Here is a 20,379-nt window from a genome sequence, read left to right as displayed (position 1 = left end):
CTGGTGGCAGCTGGAAGTGGCAGAGGCAGTGGCTGCTGCCATAGGCACAATGAGCTGGTGCAGGGGGGCTCAGCCCTGGGCTGCTGCTGCAGGAGCCGCGGTGGAGCTCTCACCATCGGTGGGGTCCTGCCCCCCCTCCACAGTGCCTGGAGCGGGAATGGCAAATGTCCCTGGCTCTGCCCTCCCTTCGCCCTGCTCCTGCCCCACACCAGCCCTTCCGCACTGGGCCGAGCCAGCACCAGCCCCATCCCTATCCCTGCCCTGGCCTCGCTCCGGCCCCGGCACACGCTGAGCCGCAGGCAGGGCAAGGCGCATCCCGGACAATGCCGTGTTACTGATTCTACCTCCTGGCGCTGCCCCACGGCCGTGTGGGGCTGCAGCCCCCAGCTCCCATGGGGCAGGAGGGGCTGTGGGTCTCGCTGCAGGCTGTGGGGCGCGCTCATCACAGTGTATTCCCCTGGGTGCAGGCGGTGCGGGCGCAGCCGCCGCGGTGCTGCTGTGCCGGCCGAGGCGACGCTGCTCCCCCGGAGCAATGAGGCGATTTGGAAAGTAATTTATTTTTGTCAGACGTGCCGCGGGGTTGGACTGAACTCTGGAGCGCGTTCAGTTTCCTTCAACCAATGTGCTTTGTAAACCCGTGTTCCGTGTGTGCTCTCTGCGGGAGGCTGGGCACCGGAGCCGGTCCCGCTGCCCGGGGGCAGCCGAGCAGCACCAGGGCCCTGCCGAGGGGCCACAGCTGCTCTCAGTGCCGGCTCCGAGCCGCTGGGCTGTGCTGGGGCTCAGGGGATGGCGGTGCTGGGGCAGCCCTTGGGATGAGGGTCCATCCTCTGCTCAGTGTTGGGGGGGGGAAGGAGGAGCTGGGGCAGTGCCAGGCTGGGAGCACTGTCCGGGCTGTCCACACTCCCTGCCGTGGGGTCCTAGTGGGACGGGTCTGGGACCTCAAGCTGATCCCCTGCACCCGCTGCCAGCAGCTGCACAGGTCCAGGTCCCACCACTCCCCACATGCAGCATGTTCCACCCGTCCCCATACAGCCCAGGCTGGCTCTGGAGGGTGCCACCTCCCAGCCCCGGTGTTCCCGGCAGGGCAGGGGCCCCGCAGCCTTGCCCCCACCTTGGGAAGGATGGAGGTGGCTGCAGCGGTGGCCAGCCTGGACCCCCTTGCGCAGTGTGGCCGTGTCCCTCCCCAGCGCTACCTCAGCCCCATTACCAAAAAGCTGCCACGTGTGTCCCCCCCTTGCAAGAGGGTGCCGGGTGACTGCAGCACCACAGCACCAGGCCGGGGGCCTGATGGCAGAGCTGGCCCCAGTGGACACATGTCCCCCTCCGCATTCAGACCCCGGTGCACGGCCCTGCTGTGTTCTGGCTGGTTTTCATCTCGGTTTGAGGAGCTGTTTAGCAATAGATCTCATACCTGTGGGTTCTGGAGCCACCGCAACCCCTGCCCGTGCCGCGGCAGGCACCACCACACCGTGGGGTGAGGTGTTTAATGGCTGCTGGCACGGGGGGGTACACGAGTCAGCGCGGGCCCCCCTGGTCCTACACATCCCTGCTAGAAAAGCTTTATGGACACTTGTAAGAAAACTGCTTACAAAAAGGGTTGAGCTGTCCCTGAGCTGCGGGGCCAGGCTGGAGGCGCCGGCTCCATCCACGCCGCAGCAGCGGGGCCGGGTGCCCCCGGTCCCTACTTCTTGCCCAGGGCCTTGTCCAGGTTGTTCTTGATGGTGTCCAGGAAGTCGGTGGTGTTCACAAAGTGCTCGTTCAGCTTCACACTGCGGGGTACAGACAGGGCATGGAGGGACCCATGGCTGGGGGTCCCTTCCTGTCCCCACTGCTGGCAGCACAGCTCAAGGTGTGCGATGTGACCCCTGCCCGGCCATGAGCTGCACCAGACCCAAGTCCCCGGGGATGGGCACCCATGTCCACCCTGCACAGCCCCACACGTACTTGGCCAGGCCGTGGATGCAACCGGCGAGGTCCTTTGTCATCGTCCCACTCTCCACTGTCTCCACGCAGACCCTCTCCAGTGTCTGGGCGAACCTGGCGATGGCGGCATCACGCGTACGGCTCCGGCACAGCCGGCACCTCACCGGCACCCCTGCGCCACGGACCCACAGCCCCGTCCCGCCCCATCCCACCGCGCTCACTTGATCAGCTCAGGGTTACCGTCCAGCTTCCCCCTGTGCTCCAGGCCGCGCGTCCAGGCGAAGATGCTGGCGATGGGGTTCGTGCTGGTGGGTCGTCCCTGCGCAGAGAGAGCGCTCAGCACCCGGCGCGGGCAGCGTGGCGCGGGCAGCACCCGCGGGCACAGCGCACCCACCTTCTGGTGCTCCCGGTAGTGCCGGGTGACGGTGCCGTGGGCCGCCTCGGCCTCGATGGTCTTCCCATCCGGACACACCAGCACCGAGGTCATGAGCCCCAGGGACCCAAAGCCTGACGGAGATGGGGGTCAGAGCAGCCCTGGCAGGGTGACTGCGTGCAGCCCACCCCAACCTGCCCCACAGCGCCCCACCTTGGGCCAGGATGTCCGACTGGACGTCCCCATCGTAGTTCTTGCATGCCCAGACGAAGCCCCCGGAGGACTTGAGGACCTGGGCCACCATGTCATCAATGAGCCGGTGCTCGTACCAGATCTTCAGCTTGTCGAACTCAGTCTTGTAGTGCCTGGGGATCCGGGGGGGGTCAGCCAGGCCTGGCCATGACCACCCCGTGCCGGTACCCCACCCGAGCAGCCCAAGCTCCACCAAGCCCGTACTTGTCGAAGATCTCCTGGAAGATGTCTTTGAAGCGGCCGTCGTAGGCCTTGAGGATGGTGTTCTTGGTGCTCAGGTAGAGAGGCCACTTCTTCTGGATGGCGTACTGGAAGCAGCTGTGGGCGAAGCCCGAGATGGACTGCAAGGGAAGCGCGTGGACACCTGTGGGACCCTGAGCCTGGCCAGGTCCCCCCCGGGGCCCCCCCGCTGCCCCGTTACCTCGTCCGTGTTGTACATGCCCATGCCCACGCCGCCGCCGGGGAAGTTGAACACCTCCCACTCCTTCGCCCCGCTGCCGTCCTTCGGCGTGAAGATCATCTTGAACGTCCCGGACTTGTCCACCACGAAGTCGGTGGCTTTGTACTGCACAGGGCAGGGCAGAGCGTGGGGCAGGGCCCGTGAGGAGCTGCCGGCCCCCCCGTGCCACGGCGCTCACCTGGTCACCGTGGGCATGCCGGCCGATGGTGATGGGCTTGGTCCAGCCGGGCACCAGGCGCGGGATGTTCTTGCAGACGATGGGCTCCCGGAACACCGTCCCCCCCAGGATGTTCCGGATGGTGCCGTTGGGGCTCTTCCACATCTTCTTCAGCTTGAACTCTGGGGTGCACTGAGGTGAGGCCCCCCCGAGGGACCCCCCCAAGCCACAGCCCCAGCACCACAACCCCCCCCGCCGGCTCCTCCATGTCGTGGGCTGCTGCCAGACTGGTGCCGGCCAAGGAGAGGCACAGCCAGCACGGCTCAACATGGGCACGGGGCCGGTCTGTCCCCAGCCCCACACAGCACCCGGGGAGGAGGGCACAGCACTGAGCACAGGGCCCCCAGCCCACTACAGACCTGTGCCACCACGGGGACCCTGCCCCTTCACCCCTGCCCACCTTCCACCCGGGCCTCATCCGGCGTGATGGTGGCACACTTGACAGCCACGCTGTACTTCTTGGTGGCCAGCGCCGAGTCGATGGTGACCTGATCATCTGTCTTGTCCCGGTGCGGCAGCCCCAGGTCAAAATACTTCAGCTGGACGTCCACGTTGGGCAGGATGAGCTGGGGGGGGCAGAGAGTGTAAGAGCCTGGGCACGGTGCTGGGTGTGCGGGGAGCAGCACCGTGACACAGCACAGCACCATGGCATGGTACAGCACCACGGCACAGCGCCATGGCACGGCACAGCGCCATGGCACGGCACAGCGCCGTGGCACGGCACAGCACCATGGCACAACCCCAGCCCCAGCACCATGGCAGTCAGCCCCAGCCCTGGCCCCAGCTCCAGCCCCTGCTCGGGACCTCCCAGGTCCCTGCGGACACGGGGCTGACTCCAGCACCTGCTCCCTGCAGACAAAGGCCGGGCACGGGACACGGGGAGGGGAGCAGAGGCGGGGTGGGCAGCGGGGGCCCTGCGCAGCAGCAGCTGTCCTGGACCCATTACCTTGTCCTTGATGAAGGCCCAGATGATCCGCGTCATCTCGTCCCCGTCCATCTCCACCACTGGGTTGGCCACCTTGATCCGCTTGTCGGCATCTGGGAGCAAGCGGTGGCACATTAGGGGTGCGCACCCGGACCCACAGCTCAGCCCCACAGCCCTGCACCCCAGCCCCATAGCTCAGCCCCACAGCCCCGCACCCCAGCCCCACAATTCAGCCCCACAGCCTGCACCTCAGCCCAACAGCTGTGCTCTCGGTGTGATGTCCCAGGGGCCCCAAGAGACCCATCCGGTGGGGTTGGGTGCAGGGTGGGGTGCACACCCCACTCGAGCACATGTCGGGGCGCAAACCCCACTGCGGTCCGGGCTGCTCCTGCACCAGCCCCACTGTGGTCGCACTCAGTGCAGGTCAGCAGCGCACAGACACGGGTGCGGGGCGGGACACGGTCCGAGCTGGGAGCAAAGCCCCACGTGAGACCAGCACTGGAGCGGGACCGGATCAGACCCCGGGACACCCCGCACAGCACAGGGACCGGGCGCAAACCCCCTCGGAACAGGACCCGGGTGGAAGCTGCGGTGTAAAACCCCCCCGGTGCCAAGCTGAGCTACAAAACCCCATATGGGACCAGCACCAGAAGCCGAGATGGGACCTGGATGCTGCAAAGCTCAACGGGGGACGGGGAGCAAACCCTTCCGGGGGCCACACCGCGCAGCAGGTCGGGTGGAAAAACTTCCACGTGGGACCAGGACCGGGGACAAACCCCTCTGGGGACCAAACCCGGTGGCACAAACCCCTCCAGGATCAAACCGGGTACGAATTGGGCTGCAAACCCCCTCGGAGAACCGGGACCGGGAGCAAAACCCCGCCCCCTGGGACCTACTGTGAGCAGGGTACGGACCCAAAACCCGCCCGGAACCGGGAGAAACCCCCCCCACACACACCCCGGACTGGCTGTAAGCGGGATACGGACCCAATCGCACCCCCAAATCCAACCGACCCTCCGTGCAAACCCTTCCGTGGGTCGAAACTGCTGCAAACCCCACTCGGACCGGACGCGTCCCTAAGGACACTCAGGGTGTCCTCCCCCCCCCCGCCCCATACACTCACAGTGCCGGCGCTGCCCCACGGAAGCGGCGGGGAGGGGGCAGCGGACCAAGCGGCTCAGCACCGGGGCAGCACGGAGGTAACGGGCGGCCATGGCGGGGCGCGACGGGGCGGACACGGCGGCAGTGGAGAAGCGGGGACGCGATTGCTCCGCCCCGGGGCGGTCCCTGCCCGGTTCTCCCCCCCATAGGACCCCGCGAGGGCCCGAAGGGGCCCTCGCGGGGTCCTATGGGGGGGAGAACCCAGGGCCTTTGTTTCACCCCACATCCCACCCCCCCTCACTCCATCAAAACACCCCCAGGGGGTGATGCCCTCAATGTGGAGCTGCAAAACACCAGCGTGCCCCCCCCTCCCCATTGTGTGCATGGGGAGGGAGGATGATGCCGCTTGCTGGATGCCATCAGTACCAAAGCATAAGGTGAGCCCCGGATCAGCTGTCACCAGGGGTGAGATGTCCCCCCCTTTGTGGGCATCGCACCCCACCACTATGGCTGTGTGGGGTATGAGGAGCAGGAGGGTTTGCGGTAGCAAAAGGAGATGGTTGTCCCCGTTCTGGGCACAACCAGGGAACATGCTTGATGCTGGATCCCAGGGTTTTGGAGCGACCTCAGGTTTTCCTTACATAGAAGTGAGTGTGACTGCACGACGCCAGCTCGTGACTCAGGGCTGACTGGCCCAGAGGGATGGATGGCTGCTGCCATTGCCCCAAGGGGACCTTCACCTGACCCCTACACGGGGAATGAAGGGGGAAATGCACCCCATGGGCACCCCAACAACATGCCTGGGTGCCAGGAGATGTGCTGGGGTGGCCTGGAGCCTGCTCAGCCCCAGAGCTTCTACCCTGGCCAAGCCAAGGACTTATTTTTAGCCACAGGGCATGGGCAGATCCCTCTGCGGGAGGAGGAACCGTCCCGCTGGACCTGCCTGCGCAAGCGGCGGGGCCGGGGGGGAGGCCGGGCCGGCAGCACCCATTCTGCCTGGCTTTAACATTAACCAGAGCAGCCGCCTGCGGCGCTGCCAGCGCGGGGGGGCCGGCAGCCAGTGCTCCATGGGGCGTCCCCACCGCCTTCCCCGTGGCTCCGCGGGGTGACCCTCCCCAGCACCGGCTGCCCCCCCCGGCCTCGCAGCAGCGCGGTGACCGCAGCGCTCGCAGGACCGGGTCACACCGGCGGCCATGGGGCACCGGCCCAGAGCCGCCTCCCGGCAGAGCCCCTGCCCGCAGCGCGGCCGGGCCAAGGGGGGGCTGCGGGGGAGCGACGTGTCCGGGGGGACTGCGGGTCCGGCAGCGTGGGGCCACCAGGGGCCGGGCGGAGAATAGGGGAGGGCCTGGGGGGGGCGGTCCATCCACTGCAGGCAGCCCCGTGCTGCCCGTGGGAGGGGGCACCACGCGGGGAACAGACGGTGCTGCTCCCAAAGACGGGATCCCTCCTGGATGCCGCTTGGAGCCACCAGCCTGTGGTCTGCTTCCCCCAGGGCTGTGGTGCAGGGACAACAGGGACTGTGGGACCCCCACCAGCACCCCCTCCCCGCAGCCTCGGGCACAGGGCAGGCAGCTGCCTGCAGCAGAGCCTCTGCATGTGCCAGTGGCTTGGCCAAGCGCTGCGGGTGCAGCACGAGGCGAGGTGGCACAGCGGCTCTGTGGACATGCCACGATGGAGTTGGGCTACCAACGGGCCGGTGGCCCAGGCAAGTGGACGGCAGTGGGGATGGGACAAGAGAAGGGAATTGCACGTGGCACAGCCATGGGGGGAAGGATGCTGCAGGAAACGGGCTGAAGAGCCACAGCTGGCTGGTCCTGCCCTGGACCCCTGCCTGGGCCCTCCGCCTGGCCCACTGCGGGGTGCTGCGGGCCAGCAGTCACCCAAAATGCCCAGAGCGGGTGTCACCACCAGGACCCCACAGCGATGCCTCAAGCGGTGCTCTGGGTGTCCCACAGCCAGGACACCAGTGAGCCCCCTCTCACCCCAGCGGGGACCCCGCTGTAGTCCCCAAGCCACACTCCCGCCTGCCCTACAACCGGGCTGAGCCCCATGGCCGTGCTGAGCCCGTCACTGCGGGGCGGGGTGGGGGGCAGCACCAGCATCACCCCACCCCGGCCGCACACCGGGACCCCGCCGGGAGTGCCAAGGCCTCCCCCAGCTCCCGCACGCCAGGACCGGGACCGACCCCCCCGAGCCGGGACCACCCCCCCCGGCGGGCGGGGCCCCGGTGCCGGGGCGGGTTGGGGGGCGGCCGGGCGGGGCGGCCCCTTTGTTGTGAGCGGCGGGCGGAGCCACCGGAGCCGCCCCGGGCCCTCCGCGGGCGGGGACCCCCCGAGCCGGGCCCGCCGCCGAGCGGTGAGCAGCGGGCGGCGCGACGGGGCTGCGGGCGGGGGGCACCGGGCACGGGGGGGCTGCGGGCGCGGTGTGCGTGCAAGCGGGTGTGCAGGGGCGGCTGCGTGCGTGTGTGTGAGCACGGCTCTGGCGAGGGCTCCTGTGCCGCCGTGTGCAGGGGGTGCATGGGGGGTGCGGGGTCTATGGGGGTGTGCAGGGCGGTGGGGCCGAGGGCCTGGGTGTGAGAGTGCGTGCGTGTGCATGGGAGGATGTGCATGGGGAGAGTGCGTGTGCGTGTGCGCGTGTGAGCGCTCACACGGGTGCGCTGGGTGCCGGCGCGGGGGGAGCGGTGCCGCGGGGCTCTTCCCGCAGGGCTGATCCCAGGGGTTGTTCCCGTGTGCCGGGTGTGTTACACGCGGTGCCCGGCTGGGCTGCGGCCGCGGCCGCATGGGCCGTGGGGCTCCCACTGGGGCTGCTGCTGGGGTTGGCACCCCCAGCGCCAGGCAGCACCGCTGCGAGGGTGCCACGGAGCGGCAAGAGGAGCCCAGTACCCTCTTCGTGGGCTCCATGGGGCCAGCGATGGTTGGGAAGGGATCCGCACCCCCCCAGTTCCTGCACCCTGGTGTGCAGTGGTGCCTGCGCTCAGAGCTCACTGCGAGCACTGAGGGGTGCTCACGGGTTCTGTTTCCGATGGGTCCTGCATACCCCATAGTCCTCACATGCAGAAGCAGGGTACAGGGGGCAGTGGAGCAATGGAATGGGTGCTTTCGTGTGGTGCCTGGCAGGCTGAGCCCAGGGGTACCCTGTCACTCCATGGGGTGAAGGGGGTGGTGTGGGGCTGGCTCTGTGCTGCTGCTGGACACCAGCACCCTGGTCAGGAGGTCCTGGCAGTGTGGTCAGAGCTGGCTGCAGAGGGGCAGGCAGCAGGGTTGCAGCCCCTGGGCCCGGGAGGGTGGCACTGCCAGTGCCTGTGAGATGGAGAGGGTGCCCCACGGGCCCTGCACCAGGGCCAGTGCCAGGTTTCACCCCAGGCTGGAGGCTGCCCCACACTTGCCCCTCGTCCTGCTGAAGGCCTCTCCTGTAGCTGCTGGGGCTGGGAGCAGAGCCTTGTGTGCTGCTTCCTGCCAGCACCCGCAGCACTTGGGTGCTGGGGACACGTGGGGTTCCTGGTGCTGAGCAGCGGCGCTTGGAGCATCTGTGGGACCAGCAGGGCCAGAGCCTGCAGCTGCAGGTGCGTGAGTGCATGAGGGCTCCCTCTCTGCGCCTGTGCACAGTGGCTGGGGGGGCCGGGGTTGTCTGACAGCCTCCAGGAGAGAGACGAGCCGGGGGGGTGTGAGCCCCAGGAGACGTGGGTCGGAAGGAAGAGCCTGAGTGTGTGGGCTGCAAGTGAGCAGCTGCAGGTCTGAGCAGGAGACGTGTCTGTGCTGCTGCCTGCGCTGCTGCCTGTGCTCTGCCTGCGCTGCTGCCTGTTCTGTGTCTGCGCTGCTGCCTGTTCTGTGTCTGCACTGCTGCCTGTGCTCTGCCTGCACTTCTGCCTCTTCTGTGCGCTGCTGCCTGTGCTCTGCCTGCACTGCTGCCTGTGCTCTGCCTGTGTCTGTGCTGCTGCCTGTGCCACTGCCTTAACTGAGGCAGCAGGCAGAAGGCATGAGCACACAGGGAGCAGCAGCAGAGCAGGGCGCAGGCAGTAGCAACAGCAGGGTACAGGCAGCAGCAGGGTACAGGCAGCAGCAGCAGCAGGGTACAGGCAGCCTCAGCCCTGCTCCTTGCAGGCAGCAGCTTCCGTCTCCGCAGCCGCCTTCCCAGGACCCACTGCCCGCAGGAATGGGGCTGGCGTGGGAACTGGGTGCAGAACTGCCCCTGCCCGGTGACCCCAGGCCATGGGGTTTGCAGCTGCACCTCGAGCCATGGCTGCAGGCTGGGACAGCGGCGGGGCTGCGGTGCTTGTGCGCACAGGTACCTGCACATGCGGGCTTGGGCGTGCAGGGCAGGGTGCTGCAGGGTGCCCTGGCAGGGCTGGCAGCCTGCGTGGGCCAGCGGAGGAGATAAATGGGAGTTTGTGGTAAACAGGCCTGGCTGCCAGCACCGTGGGGAGTGCCGCCACGCTTAAAGGCACAGCTCTGGCCTCGCTCCACTGCCTGTTCCCTGCCCTCCCTGCCTGCTCTCCCTGCCTGTCCCCCCTGCCTGTGCCCTGCCTCCCTCCCTGCCTGCACACTGTGCCTGCCCCAAGAGCCTCTGGCCTCCCCATGGGGCTCCCATCGCCGCGTGCCATTAGACAGGGGTGTTGCATGGGTGCTCACATGGCCATGCACAGGCGAGTCTGGGCCCCCAGGGTCCCGTGGGTGCCCCCCGGGTGCCGTGGGGCGGAGGGGCCGTGGCTGTGGGTGTCTGCTCCCATCCCACGCAGGGTGATGGTGACCTGCTGGGCTCCATGACGCAGAGCCCTGTCCCGTCTGTGGCACTTCCCGGGCAAAGGGTGCTGATAAGGCCGGTGGGGTGGAGCTGGCGGGACTGTCCCCGGCCCCAGGAAGGGACGTCACCTTTGGGAGCACAGCGGGAGCAGGAAGGGAGCCAGGAGACGAGGGAGGCCGGGCACCAGCGGCGGCACCAGCCCCTGGGCACCAGGTACAGCAGGGGCAGCCGGCACCCTCCGGCAGTGCCGAGTGGGAGAGCATGGGCAGGGCTGTACAGGGGCACGGAGGTCACAGGGGGTCCCACTGGTGTGGTGGCGATGGCCGGGGGCACCTGAGCCAGGCCTGGCCAAGCAGGGTGCCATGGAGCTGTGCCCGGCGCGGGGAGGCTGGTGATGGGCAGCCCCGGCCCCGGGGGAGCTGCCGCGGCGAGGGGAGACCCCGTTCCCCCCGTTGCCATGGCAAAATCAGGAGCTGTCATTAATATCGCGTTGCCGTGGCAACCGCTGGACGAGCGGCGGTTCTGCGGGGTCTGCTCCTGCCGGGGGCTGCGTGTTCCCGCGGTGCGGAGCCCACCGTGGGTCCGGGCAGAGGGTCCCGCTCGGGGCCGTGCCCATGTTGCGGCCCCACCGGGACCACGCTCATCCCGGAGTCCCCCGGGATGGGGCACTGCAGCTGGCGGGGACGTGTCCCGTGTACCTGGGGCTGCCCTGCGCGGACATCAGTGCCGGGGAGCCTTGCCCCGTAGGGGGGCTGGCACGGGGGTCCCGCTGCCCGGCTGTGCCGTGTCCCGTGCGAGCCCATCGCTCCTGAGGGAGGGCAGGGGGCACGGGGCTGTGCAGGGCAGCAGCCCCGGCTCCAGCAGAGACCACAGCCCCCAGCAGAGACCCCGGCCCCGGCTGGGACCCCGGCCCGCGCCTCGCAGGGCAGCCGAGGAAAGGCTCTGCAGGGAGCCGAGCTGGAGCAAAGCTGGAGCTGGGGACTGCTGGAGCAGCAGCAGCCCCCAGCACGGCCACCGGCTCTGGCTGCAGCCTTGGGGTGAGCTGCCCCGGGCAGACAGACCCCCCCGGACAGACAGACCGACCCCAGCATCCCAGGCCGGTCGGTTTCCCCGCTGCGGGGAGGGAGCTGCCGGTGCAGGGACCTCTCCGCCCCTGTGCCGGTACCCGCCGCCGCTGCCGGTGCAGGGGACACAGCGGCCCCCGGCACCAGGACCAGGTGCTGCTGGCAGGGGCTGCCCGGGAGGGGCGGGGGCACGGTACCGGGGTGCTCGCAGCACCGGGAGACCCCCGGGGCTGCCTGGGCGGGGAGGGGCGGGGCGGGGGCGGTCCTGGAGGGGAAGCGGCCGCCTCCTCTTCCGAGCTGCTCGCGCCGCACGGGTGCAGCCTGGATCGGTACCGGGCGGTTGGGCCGGTTCTGGGCAGCCTGGCCCGGTGGGGTCTGTGCGGCCCGGTACGGAGGGGTCGGTGCGGCGGGGCTGGAATCGGTGCTGCGGGGATGTGTCCTTGTTTTGCCGCCCCGCCCCGGTGCCTGGGGGGGCGGACGGGCAGCCCCGGGGCCGGGGCTGGCGAGGGCGGCGCCGGGCGGGCGGCGGGGCCGGGCCGAGCCGAACCGAGCCCCGCCGCTGAGGCAGTCTCTCCCCGCAGGTCAGCAGCGTCCGGGCGGCTTCGCGGGAGGCGGCGGAGGCCCGGCCCGGTTCGGTTCGGTTCGGCTCGGCCCCGCCCGGGATGGCGGCGCTGCCGGTGCTGCCGGTCCTGGCGCACTCGGTGCTGACGGCGTTGGTGCTCTCGGCGGCGCAGGAGCCCGTCCCTCGGGTCAGCTTGCCCTACGGTGAGTGTCTGCGCTCTCGAGGGTGTCCGTCCCAGGGGGCTCCGGCGGGTCCCTGTCCCCCCGCAGTTACCGAGCATCCCGCCCAGCCCCGGGGCTCCCCACGCTGCGGGACGGGGCGGCAGCGTGGAAACGCCTTGTGACAGCCGTCGGTGCTGAGGCTGCACAACAGCCTCCCAGCCTGCCCAGGATGCCGGGGCCCGTGGCCCACAGCGGGGCACGGCCGGGGCAGCAGGGTCCCAGCAATGGGATGCAGCAGGGAGGGCTGGGGTCGGGCTGCTTGGATGGGGCAGAGCCGCGGGACTGTGTGTGCTGCAGGTGGGAGCAGGGGTGCATGCAGCTCTGCATTGGGACCCTGCATGGGTCCGGGGCACCCAGGGGTGCTCCTGTCCCCACATCCTGTGTGAGCATGGGATGAGGTGAGCCAGGCACAGGGGTTCTGCCTGCTTCGTGCGTGGTTTTATCCTTGTTTAATGGGCAGCTGGGGGCCTGTGGGTGCCCTACCCTCCCACTGTGTTGCTGGGGCTCTTGCTGTCCTGTGTTCAGCTGCAGGCTGCTCCAGGACCTGCTGCAGCCCCACCAGCAGCGTGGTTCTGGCAGGGCTTGGGGCTGCACTGGGGCAGGCAGGGGGCTGTTGGGCCAGGCAGAGCCCCTTGCCAGGAATATCGTCCTGCAGACAGACGCCGCTCGCCCTGCAGAGCTCCCCGGGGCTGGTGTAGGGTGGGTGAGCAGCAGGACACGCTCCATGGGCAGCTTGGGGTCAGCACCAGCAGCTGCTGGGCCCAGTTCCATCACCCAGCGCTGGGGCTGTGGCACAGTGGGGGCCGCCCATGTGTGTCTGTGGCAGCCGCGCTGCCAGAAGGTGGCTAAATCCGGCTGTGGGGCAGCCTGGGAGGGTGCCGTGGTTTGGGCTGCACTGGCAGCGGGATGCGGGCAGCTGGGAGCGCTCCCTGGCTCGACGCGCTGTGGTTCACCAGCAGGGACGTGGCCCCGCCACATGCTCCCGTGACCGACAGCCGCGGCTGTGGTGGCACCAGCAGATGTGGGACCCGCCGAGCTGGATGGGATGGCCCCGCTCGGCGCCGTGCCATGCCGTGCCACGCCGCGTCGAGCCGTGCTGCCTGGTCCTGCCTGCACAGACCGGTTCTGGCTGAGCTCTGCCCAGCTGCAGAGGCTGCTGTGGCTGTGGGGCTGCAGCTCAGGGGCTGCTCCTGGGGTCCTGATGTGGATCCCAGCGCTGCCAGGTGGGGCGGGCTGGGGGGCACGTGCCCAGGGCTCTGCTGGTGGCTGCGTGTTCCCGGTGCTGGCTCCTGGGGGCCATGGCCGTGTTGGGGTTGCAGTTGGTGGGAGGGAGGAGCTGGGAGCTGCTCCCCTGGAAGCACTGGATGTGCCTCCAGCAGGTTTGTCTGGAAGAAGCAGGTCTTGTCCTAACAGGTCCCCTGGCAGCCAGCACAAGCTCCTGCAGCTCCCCGGGTTGGGATGGCAATGCGGGGTGCAGGGGCCCCCACTGCCCCTCCGCTGCCTGCACTGGGCTGTGCCCACATTGGTCAGCATTACCGTGAAGCTGGGGCGCAGGACCCCTCGTGGGATGGTGCCCTGGGGGTCAGCATCATTCTGTGCTGCTGCAGGAGAGCTGGGGCTCATGCCAGGCTCCTGAGGATGGGGGAGATGCTGCCCAGCGCAGTGGTAACCGGGACCTGGGGAGTGACCGGGGATGGGGAAAGGAGCAGGGTCCTGCCCCGCAGCACCGCCGGCACTGCAGCACCTCGAGTCTTTGAGCTGGCTTGCACAGAGGAAGGGCTCATGGGAGCCCTGGGGCTGACCCCGGAGCAGGCAGGGGGTCGTGGAAGGTCGGGGTGTCCCCAGGGCACAGGGGTGTCAGGAGCGAGGGTGTTGGCAGCATGACTCAGGGTGACACCTCCGCTGACACAGCCGGGCCCGTCTGATTCAGAGCGGCTACAGGAGAGCAGAGGAGAGGAAAGGAGGAGAGCGGAGCGGAGCAGAGGAGCGGAGCAGAGGAAGGGCTTCCGGGGCCAGGCCACCCACGCGGGACGGGCGCTCCGTGACTCAGCTGCAGGAGCCACGGGTGTGCGGGTGCGAGGTCCCGGTGCCGGTGCCCGTCCCTCCCTGCCGCAAGCTGGGGCGCTTGTGGGGCCAGGCTGGGTCGTTTGTGTCACCCGGGGTTGTGCGTGAAGGGACAAGCGTGGCCCTGGCTGTGGTGCCCGGGGCGGGCACGGCTGCTACCGCGTGCACTGGGGCTGTGCCTGTGGCCGGGACCAGGCAGTGGCTCTGACTGCCCCCAGGTGCTGTTGTGGCCATGCACGGTCACTGCGGTGCTGTGTGTGCCAGGTCCAGCCCTGGCAGCTCTGTGCCAAGCAGAGGCTCAGGGCAGGAGCGGTACGGGGGGTCCCCAGCTCTGGGTGCTGAGTGCTGGGGGCTGCGCGGGGCTGATGCTGGTCACTCTCTCTCTGCAGACTCAGAGGAGCGCCTTGTGCAGCGGTTCGAGGTGCCCGGTGTGACCAACTACACAGCCCTGCTGCTCAGCCCCGATGGCAGCACCCTCTATGTGGGGGCTCGCGAGGTGCTTGTCGCCATCAACACCAGCCACTTCCAGCTTGGGGCATCGGCACGCAGGGTGAGGATGAGGCTGAGCCCCGTGTGGGACCTCGGGAAGGGACATCTCAATGCAAGGGTCCCCTCGCTGGCAGCGTTCGGGGTCTCTGCAAGCTGCTGCACATTCAGAAGCTGCCTGGGACAGTGTGGAGCAGCCGCTGTGGTCATCGGGGTGCTTGGCCCCAGTCAGCGGCTGCCTCACCACCGTGACTGGGGTGGGGAGGACGCTGATGGTGGGGACGAGCTCTGCCAGCCCAGGGTGCTGCGCTGCAGGGGGCTCGCAGTGACTGTCCCCTCCCTGCAGCTGCCGTGGAGCGCCGATGAGGAGAAGAAGAGGCAGTGTGTGTTCAAAGGCAAGGACCCGCAGGTGAGCCGCCCTGCGTGCCTGTGCCGTGGCACGAGTGGGATGTGCCATGGGGCGTGCGGGCGGGAGGCTGAGCCGGCTGCTCTCACCATGCAGAGGGACTGTCACAACTACATCAAGATGCTGCTGCGGCTGAACAGCACCCACCTCTACACGTGCGGGACCTGCGCCTTCAGCCCGGCCTGCGCCTACATCGTGAGCACGGGCGGGGGGTGCTGGGGTGATCCCTGCTGCGGGACCCCGGCGCTGCCGCTCACAGCCCGCTCCCATTGCAGGACGTGCAGCACTTCAGCCTGGAGCGGGACGCATCGGGGAAGGTGCTGCTGGAGGACGGGAAGGGACGCTGCCCCTTCGACCCCGAGTACCGCTCCACGGCCGTCATGGTCGGTAAGGCCACCGGGACCCTCATGCTGCTGGCAGCGCCCGGCTGAACCGGGCTGAGCACGGACCCTGGCGGGAGCGGGGCTGTGCCGGCGGCGCGTGCCGGGTCCCAGCGGGAGCGTCTCTTTGGCAGACGGCGAGCTCTACGCTGGGACTGTCAGCAACTTCCAGGGCAACGAGCCCACCATCTACCGCAGCCAGGAGAGCCGCATCGCCCTCAAGACCGAGAACTCCCTCAACTGGCTGCAGGGTGAGAGCCGGACCGGGTCTCCGTGCCCTGGGCTGGGGGAGGCGTGGGGCCAGTGCTGAGGGTGCTTGTGTCCCCAGACCCAGTGTTCGTGGGCTCAGCCTACCTGCGGGAGAGCCTGCCTGCCGGCAACCCCGAGGGTGACGACGACAAGGTCTACTTCTTCTTCAGCGAGACCGGGAAGGAGTTCGACTACTTTGAGAACACCATCGTGTCCCGCATAGCGCGCGTGTGCAAGGTGGGCACAGGGCAGCGGGGATGTGCCCGGGGTGTCGCTAGCGGGGTGTGTGGGGATGTGGGACCACCCTGCACATCTCCATCCTCTGGTTCCTGGACAGCCAGGGGAGGACCAGTGCCCATGGGAGACCCCTCTGGGGCAGTTACGGCTCCAGATCACCCAGCTGAGGCTCGAGCCTGCTGCTCCCACCAGCATCTTTGGTGTCAGTGACCCTTTTCCATCTCCTCTGCCCCCTCGCTCGAGGGGACACAAGACCCGTCCTCCTCTCGGGTCATGTTTCCCTTCCCCCGGGTGCATCGGAGCCTGCCCACTTGTGCCTCCCTGACACCGGGGCTGCTCTGCTGGGGCCTCGGCACTGCTGCGTGGATGGACAGGCAGACAGACCCTGCTCCGCTGTCCCAGCCCAGGGGGGTCCCACTGGTGGGTGGCACCGCGCCCTGACCCGCTGTGCCGCGCAGGGGGACCAGGGCGGCGAGCGCGTGCTGCAGCGGCGGTGGACGACCTTCCTGAAGGCGCAGCTGCTCTGCTCGCACCCCGAGGACGGCTTCCCCTTCAACGTGCTGCAGGACATCTTCGTGCTCACCCCGGCGGAGCTGCGCTGGAGGGAGACGCTCTTCTACGGGGTCTTCACCTCGCAGTGGTGAGCAGTGGGCAGGGCCCGCGGGGTGGAGGCTCGGCGGAACCGGGGTGCCTGATCTGTGCCTTACCCCGGCAGGAACAAGGGCGGGCTGGGCAGCTCGGCCGTGTGCGCCTTCCCCATGCGCAGCGTGCAGCGAGCCTTCGGCGGGCTCTACAAGGAGGTGAACCGCGAGACGCAGCAGTGGTACACGGACACCGGCCCCGTGCCAGAGCCCCGGCCGGGCACTGTAAGTGCCTCCTCAGAGCCTGCCCAAGTGCAGGATGTGGGGCAGCCCCTCGTGCTCTGCCTCCCGTGCCCCAGCTGAGCGCCGTCCTCTGTCCCCAGTGCATCACGAGCCACACACGGCACCTGAAGATCAACTCTTCCCTCCAAATGCCGGACCGGGTGCTGAACTTCATCAAGGACCACTTCCTGATGGACAGCGCGGTGCGCAGCCAGCCACTGCTGCTGCAGAGCCGCCTGCGCTACCAGCAGATCAGCGTCCACCGCACGCAGGGCCTGCACGGCACCTACGACGTCCTCTTCCTGGGCACGGGTGGGTGCCGCCGCAGGGCGGGGGCCGGTGCTGCGGGTGCCCCCATCGCCTCTCAACGCCGTCCTTGTCTTTGCAGACGACGGGCGCTTGCACAAGGCCGTGCGTGTGAACCACGGCGTGCACATCATCGAGGAGATCCGCCTCTTCCCCGCCGGACAGCCCATTCTGCAGCTGCTGCTGGACCAGGACCAGGCAGGAGCCGGGCACGGGCGCGCTGGGGGTGGGATGCTGTGGGGCAGCCCGTATGTGTGCGCTGGGGTCTGCAGGAGCACCCCCTATTTGCGCGCTGGGGTCTGCAGGAGCACCCCCTCTGCATGGTTCCCACTGACCCCACTGTTTGCTCTCTTTAGGGCCTGGTGTATGCAGCCACCTACACAGCAGTGGCTCAGGTTCCCTTTGCCAACTGCAGCCTGTACCGCAGCTGTGGGGAGTGCGTGCTGGCGCGGGACCCTTTCTGTGCCTGGAGCCGGGGTGCCTGCCGCAGTGCCACCGTGCACCCCCCAGCACACCCCCAGTAAGTGCTGCATCCCCTGCACCCTGCAGCACCCCGCTGCAGCACCCTGCAGCACCCCACTGCCCTGACCGCTCTCTGTCTGCAGTCTCTGGGCACAGGACATCGAGGATGCTGACACGGAACGGCTCTGCCCACTGCCCAACAGCTCCCAGCCACGTCCCCGCATCCTCCTGCCCCCAGGTGAGCTCCTGCCGTGGGGCTGCTGCCAGCCCGAGCTGTCCCAGTGCTCCCATCACTCAGCAGCCCCATCCACTCACCGACGTGTCCATGGTTTGTGTCCCCGCAGCCTCGGGTGCCCCGTGCCAGCGGGTGCTGCTGCCGCCCAACGCGGTGCGGCCGCTGCCGTGCCAGCTGCTCTCCAACCTGGCCTCGCGGCGGTGGCTGCACCACGGGGCTCCCGTCAACGCCTCCTACCTGGTGCTGCCCGACGGGGCCCTCATCCTGGTGGGCAGCCCCGAGCGCGCCGGCACCTACGAGTGCTGGTCGCTGGAGGAGGGATTCCGCAAGCTCATGGCCAGCTACTGCGTGAGCGTGCAGGAGCTGCCCCGCGCGCCGCCAGACCCCGCCAGGAAGGCGGCCACCGGCCGGGACGCCCTGGAGACGGTCAGCACGTCGCGCAGCACGTCGGCTGTGGGCAGCGCCGCGGCACGGCTGGACGGCAAGACCTACTGGACCGAGTTCCTGGTGATGTGCGTGCTCTTCGCCGCCGCCGTCCTCGTGCTGGCCCTCTTCCTCCTGCACCGGCACCGTGACGGCATGAAAGCCTTGCTGGAGCCCAGCGACCCCGGCCGGCACCAGAAGCCGCCCCGCAAGCCGGTGGAGAGCCTGCCCCTGAACGGCAGCAGCCTGCCCAGCGCAGCGCCCGAGCACAAGGGCTACCAGGCCCTGCAGGACAACTACATCGTGAGCACCCCCGTGCACGAGCCCCCCGGCCCCCAACGCGCCTTCTCCGAGTCGGAGAAGAGGCCCCTCCACGTCCGGGACAGCTTTGTGGAGGTGTCTCCCGCCTGCCAAAGACCCCGGGTGCGCCTGGGCTCCGAGATCCAGGACTCGGTGGTGTGACGGGACAGGAGCCAGGCCCGAGCCCGACACCACCGCTGCTCTGCTGAGCCGTGCGGACCGCAGCCGGGTCCGTGTTGTCTGTGTGTGCATGCCCGGAGCCCGGCCCCGCTCCAGTGCGGGGCTCGGCTGCCCCGGAGCTCCCGGGCATCACCTTTGCTGCTCCGGCTCCGGGAGCGAGGGGCACCACGTGCCTTCTGGGGGCCTGCGGGCCGTTCCCCCCAGCGGGGATGGACACGGTGCCTCGCCCTGGCTCTGTGGAGCCCCTCTATGCAGAGGGCAGGAGGGGCGGCTGCAGCCCCTCGCGCCCCGACTCACTGTGATGTGCCGGCGCAGGACCGGCGCCAGGCGCGCGGCCGGGCATGTGCTGTGTGTCTGTGCTTGGTTTGTTTTTAATACGTTGGAAATGTGAATCGTGTCCGGGCAGGGGCTCCCCCCGCGCCCTCGTGCGTGTGCAGAAACGTCTGTGGTTTTTATATAAAGTCCAGGTGTCTCCTTTGGACCGTGTGTGCTGCTGCGGCGGCACCAGCCCGGGGGCAGGCCGTGTCCAGCTCTCATTGCGGACGGGGGGAAGCCTGCCCTTGGCCGGCTGCTCCTCACCCCGACAGGGACGGACAGATGGACGGGACAGGAGGGATGCGCTGTAGCTCGGATCTGGTCTGCGAAGTTCCCGTGTGCTTGGCTGTGCGTTGGGCTGGGGCAGTCGAGGCTCTGCAGGGATGAGGCTGCGTGTCATTGCAGCGATGCTGCCAGGGCTGGTGCAGGAGGGTCTCTGTGACCCCGCTGTCGGGCGCTGTGCATCACAGCAATGCTCGGTTCTTCTGGGGCTGTGCTGTGGCGAGGAGGCTGTGGGAAGTCCGGTGGGACAGAGCTGCAGAGCGATGGGTGATGCTGTCCCAGCACAGCAAGAAGCGGAGGAAGGCTGAGGTGACTGAAGTGGGTGCTGCGGTGCTAGGAGTGGGGCAGCCTCTGGCAGGAGCATGGCTGTGGCAGCTCCTTACCCAGGACCAGGGTGTCCTTGTCCCTGTCCGCACAGCTGCAGGCAGACCCCAGCCGCTTTGCCACTGCGATTTGGCTCCATGAGGGCTGATGGCCGGGACTGGTGGTGCGGCGCCACTCGTGAGCCCTCGCACGCCCTCGTGCCGGAGTAGCACAAGCACAGGGCCGGAGGGAGCAGCGTGTGGAGGCAGGAACCCCCCCAGGGCCGGCACTGCCCGCTCCCGGCTGGACCAGCGCACCCGGCTTCCTGCCCAGCCTGTTCTGGGACATCAAAAAAGCCACCGGAGGCATTGGTTGGTGCGGTGCCAGCAGACACGGCCCCCAGGGCTGCAGATACCATCAGCACCGTGGGCACTGAGCTGGAAGGGCCAGGAACAAGGAGCCAGCGCGTGAGAAACGGCTGCACCAGTGCCGTGAGCCAGCCGTGAGCTGCGGCACCGGTGGGACAGAGCCGGACGCAGACAGCAGCTCCAGACCTGCAGCCCTGATCCAGCTCGGGGGCAGCAGCACCAGAGGGACGTGGAGCTGTTGGAGCGAGGCCAGAGGAGGCCATGGAGATGCTGCGAGGGCTGGAGCAGCTCTGCTCTGGAGCCAGGCTGAGAGAGCTGGGCTGGGGCAGCCTGGAGAGGAGAAGGCTCCTGAAGGGGAGACCTGAGAGCAGCTCCAGTGCCTAAAGGGGGTACAGGGAAGGCCAGAGAAGCTGTGGCTGCCCCATCCCTGGCAGTGTTCAAGGCCAGGTTGGACACAGGGGCTTGGAGCAAGCTGCTCCAGTGGAAGGGGTCCCTGCCCGTGGCAGGGGTTGGAAGCTTTAAGGTCCCTTTAGACCAGACTCCTCTGTGGCTCTATGAATCTTTGCTCCCGGGAAAGACAGGACCATGACAGTGAACCGCTGGAAGCGCAGGCAGCGCAGGCAGGGCCGTTGCTGTGGCTGGCAGCAGGCCAGGCCAAGCTGATTGATGAACAGACACAAAG

At 68.6% G+C, this 20,379-nt stretch overlaps 3 protein-coding genes across 6 annotated transcripts in view; 2 read left to right on the top strand and 1 right to left on the bottom strand.

Annotated features, from left to right (window-relative positions):
• Window positions 1-20,379, top strand: part of TTLL13 (tubulin tyrosine ligase like 13) — a 144,862-nt gene that overhangs the window by 111,929 nt on the left and 12,554 nt on the right. The gene's annotated exons all lie outside the window — the stretch shown is intronic.
• IDH2 (isocitrate dehydrogenase (NADP(+)) 2) lies at window positions 1,472-5,426 on the bottom strand. Its single transcript, XM_061446484.1, has 11 exons — window positions 5,274-5,426; window positions 4,172-4,263; window positions 3,626-3,791; window positions 3,187-3,347; window positions 2,970-3,113; window positions 2,753-2,889; window positions 2,510-2,661; window positions 2,318-2,430; window positions 2,145-2,242; window positions 1,945-2,037; window positions 1,472-1,769 (listed from the first exon to the last, which is right to left on the bottom strand). The coding sequence occupies exons 1-11, from the start codon at window positions 5,362-5,364 to the stop codon at window positions 1,682-1,684; spliced, it is 1,335 nt and encodes a 444-aa protein (XP_061302468.1). The 5' UTR covers window positions 5,365-5,426; the 3' UTR covers window positions 1,472-1,681.
• Window positions 7,580-18,908, top strand: SEMA4B (semaphorin 4B). 3 transcript variants are annotated; one of them, XM_061446473.1, is made up of 15 exons: window positions 7,580-7,606; window positions 11,637-11,820; window positions 14,292-14,452; window positions 14,735-14,797; window positions 14,891-14,989; window positions 15,070-15,181; window positions 15,309-15,425; window positions 15,503-15,660; window positions 16,119-16,300; window positions 16,376-16,526; window positions 16,625-16,835; window positions 16,912-17,027; window positions 17,186-17,349; window positions 17,435-17,529; window positions 17,636-18,908. In XM_061446473.1, the coding sequence occupies exons 2-15, from the start codon at window positions 11,718-11,720 to the stop codon at window positions 18,409-18,411; spliced, it is 2,508 nt and encodes an 835-aa protein (XP_061302457.1). In that variant the 5' UTR covers window positions 7,580-7,606; window positions 11,637-11,717; the 3' UTR covers window positions 18,412-18,908. The 3 variants fall into 3 exon arrangements, with proteins under 3 accessions (XP_061302457.1, XP_061302456.1, XP_061302458.1); XM_061446472.1 differs by lacking the exon at window positions 7,580-7,606 and adding an exon at window positions 10,032-10,204; XM_061446474.1 differs by lacking the exon at window positions 7,580-7,606 and adding an exon at window positions 11,441-11,476.

The sequence above is a fragment of the Pezoporus flaviventris genome, unplaced genomic scaffold (assembly GCF_033815535.1).
Source record: "Pezoporus flaviventris isolate CSIRO_AGI_PZ_B2104156 unplaced genomic scaffold, CSIRO_AGI_Pfla_v1 ptg000006l, whole genome shotgun sequence".
Lineage (NCBI taxonomy): Eukaryota > Metazoa > Chordata > Aves > Psittaciformes > Psittacidae > Pezoporus > Pezoporus flaviventris.
The sequence above is the reverse complement of the archived record's forward strand: the minus strand, read 5'-3'. Positions and strand labels throughout refer to the sequence as shown.